This window comes from Apaloderma vittatum, unplaced genomic scaffold (assembly GCF_000703405.1).
Source record: "Apaloderma vittatum isolate BGI_N311 unplaced genomic scaffold, ASM70340v1 scaffold8072, whole genome shotgun sequence".
Classification (NCBI taxonomy): domain Eukaryota; kingdom Metazoa; phylum Chordata; class Aves; order Trogoniformes; family Trogonidae; genus Apaloderma; species Apaloderma vittatum.
In genome coordinates this window covers 15455-17096 of record NW_009703001.1, presented here as the reverse complement: position 1 = coordinate 17096, position 1642 = coordinate 15455, and the positions used below count along the sequence as shown (strand labels likewise).

The 1642-nt window shown below is 47.0% G+C and overlaps 1 protein-coding gene across 1 annotated transcript in view; it reads left to right on the top strand.

Annotated features, from left to right (window-relative positions):
- Nucleotides 1-327: 327 nt before the first annotated feature.
- SLC26A9 (solute carrier family 26 (anion exchanger), member 9) overlaps nucleotides 328-1642 on the top strand; it is a 12562-nt gene continuing 11247 nt past the window's right edge. Inside the window, exons 1-2 of the mRNA XM_009864437.1 lie at nucleotides 328-452; nucleotides 1402-1541. Of these exons, the coding sequence (XP_009862739.1) occupies nucleotides 328-452; nucleotides 1402-1541 (265 nt within the window). The remainder of the gene's footprint in view (nucleotides 453-1401; nucleotides 1542-1642) is intronic.

The following is a 1642-nucleotide window of genomic DNA, read 5'->3' as shown; positions in this document are numbered from 1 at the left end:
CAGAGCTAAGATTAACACCCATGCTCACCTGCCAGACAATCCAGGACGCGCTCCAGTCCCCTTCCTGCGGCACCGCTCATTAGCATCACCTCAAAATAGCCGGCAAAGCTCCCTGTGCTGGGGAGCAGCAGCCCCCGGTGAGGGAGAAGCCACTCCCAGGACCTGCCTCTGCGCCACGGGGAAACTATTTAGGGTGGAGATGTTCGGGGAGGGCTCCCAGACGCTGGAGGTGTCCGGTCTGTTATACTGCAGGTGGGGCCAGCTCCAGTCACATTCTTGGCTTTGCTTTTTCTTTCTATTTCTGGGAAAAATTCAAATGATCCAGAGATGAACCACGCCAGGCCTCGCTATGTCATCGAACGCCCTGCCTATTCAGTCAGCCTCTTCGATGAAGAGTTCGAGAAGAAAAGCAGAAGTTACCCCGTTGGGGAAAAATTGAAAAACCATTTCAGGTAACATAGAATGCTATAGCTGGGATATAATTTGGACCTGGGCATATAGTTCCCATTTTTATCCCAGGAAACCTTCTCCATAATCTTCAGGGCTTTGATGGATGAAAGGCACAGGAGAAATGCAAATTGTACTGAAGCAAGTGAAACTGGTTGCTCTTTTCACTGCCTCGGTGGTTAGGCTGTAAGGCAAATAAGTGGAATAATTTGCACTAAGTGCATTTGGGATTTGGGGTTCTGTTTTCTAAGATTTTATTAACAGTGCAAAAAGTACAATTGGTGATGTAGGTCTGGATGTGTGGATTATTTCTTTAAGCTTTCCAGCTGGGTTTTCCTCTTATCACACTGCTGGTTAAAAATAGTACTGGCTTTCCTTAGAGAAGGATTAATAATTGTGCAAATAAAGATTAATTTGAACACTGTCTTGGAAATCTCACTCCATTCCTTGGGACAAGGAAGGCAGTAACACAGGAAAGAGAATATTCATGTTAGCAGGCAGAGATGTGGGATGTTGCATGTGTCAACCCAGAAGCAATTTCCTTTCAGAAGCCTCCAAAAAAGTTAATCTTTGCTCTATGTAACAGCCCCATGACTCTTGGAGCTGTGCTTCCTCCCTACAGCTCACCCATGCCCTATCCGGATGGTATTGAGATATTGAAGAGCTAAATCCTTCACTCTGTGCAGGTTGTCCTCCCTCTGTGGCAGCATTGGGGAGCTCAGGAATATTAGGAATGTCCCCACAATAATCCTCCACGGCATGTCCAGCTAGTTAACTGCAAGAGCCTCGCACTTGCAGGGAAGGGCTGTGCACAAACATTGGGCTCAGGATTTGGTGTGGTGGAAAGGCTGAAAGATCCTTCCCTGCTCCCTTGCTTGCTCACTTCCCAGCTCACTTGCTTCCTTTCTTCTTTACTTACTTGCTTTTTTTAAAAAAAAAAAAAATCTCTTCTAGATGTTCAGCTTCCAGATTCAAACTCATCCTCTTCAGCCTGTTCCCAATACTTGTGTGGCTTCCCAAGTATAAAATTAAGGACTACATTTTGCCTGATGTTCTCGGTGGGCTCAGCGCGGGGACGATCCAAGTGCCGCAAGGTGAGACGCAGAGACCTTCTGGGTCCCCGAGAGGGGACAGCACTTTGCCAGTTTAACTCTGCAGATGACAGACTTGATGATGCCCAGTCAGGGGGTGTTAG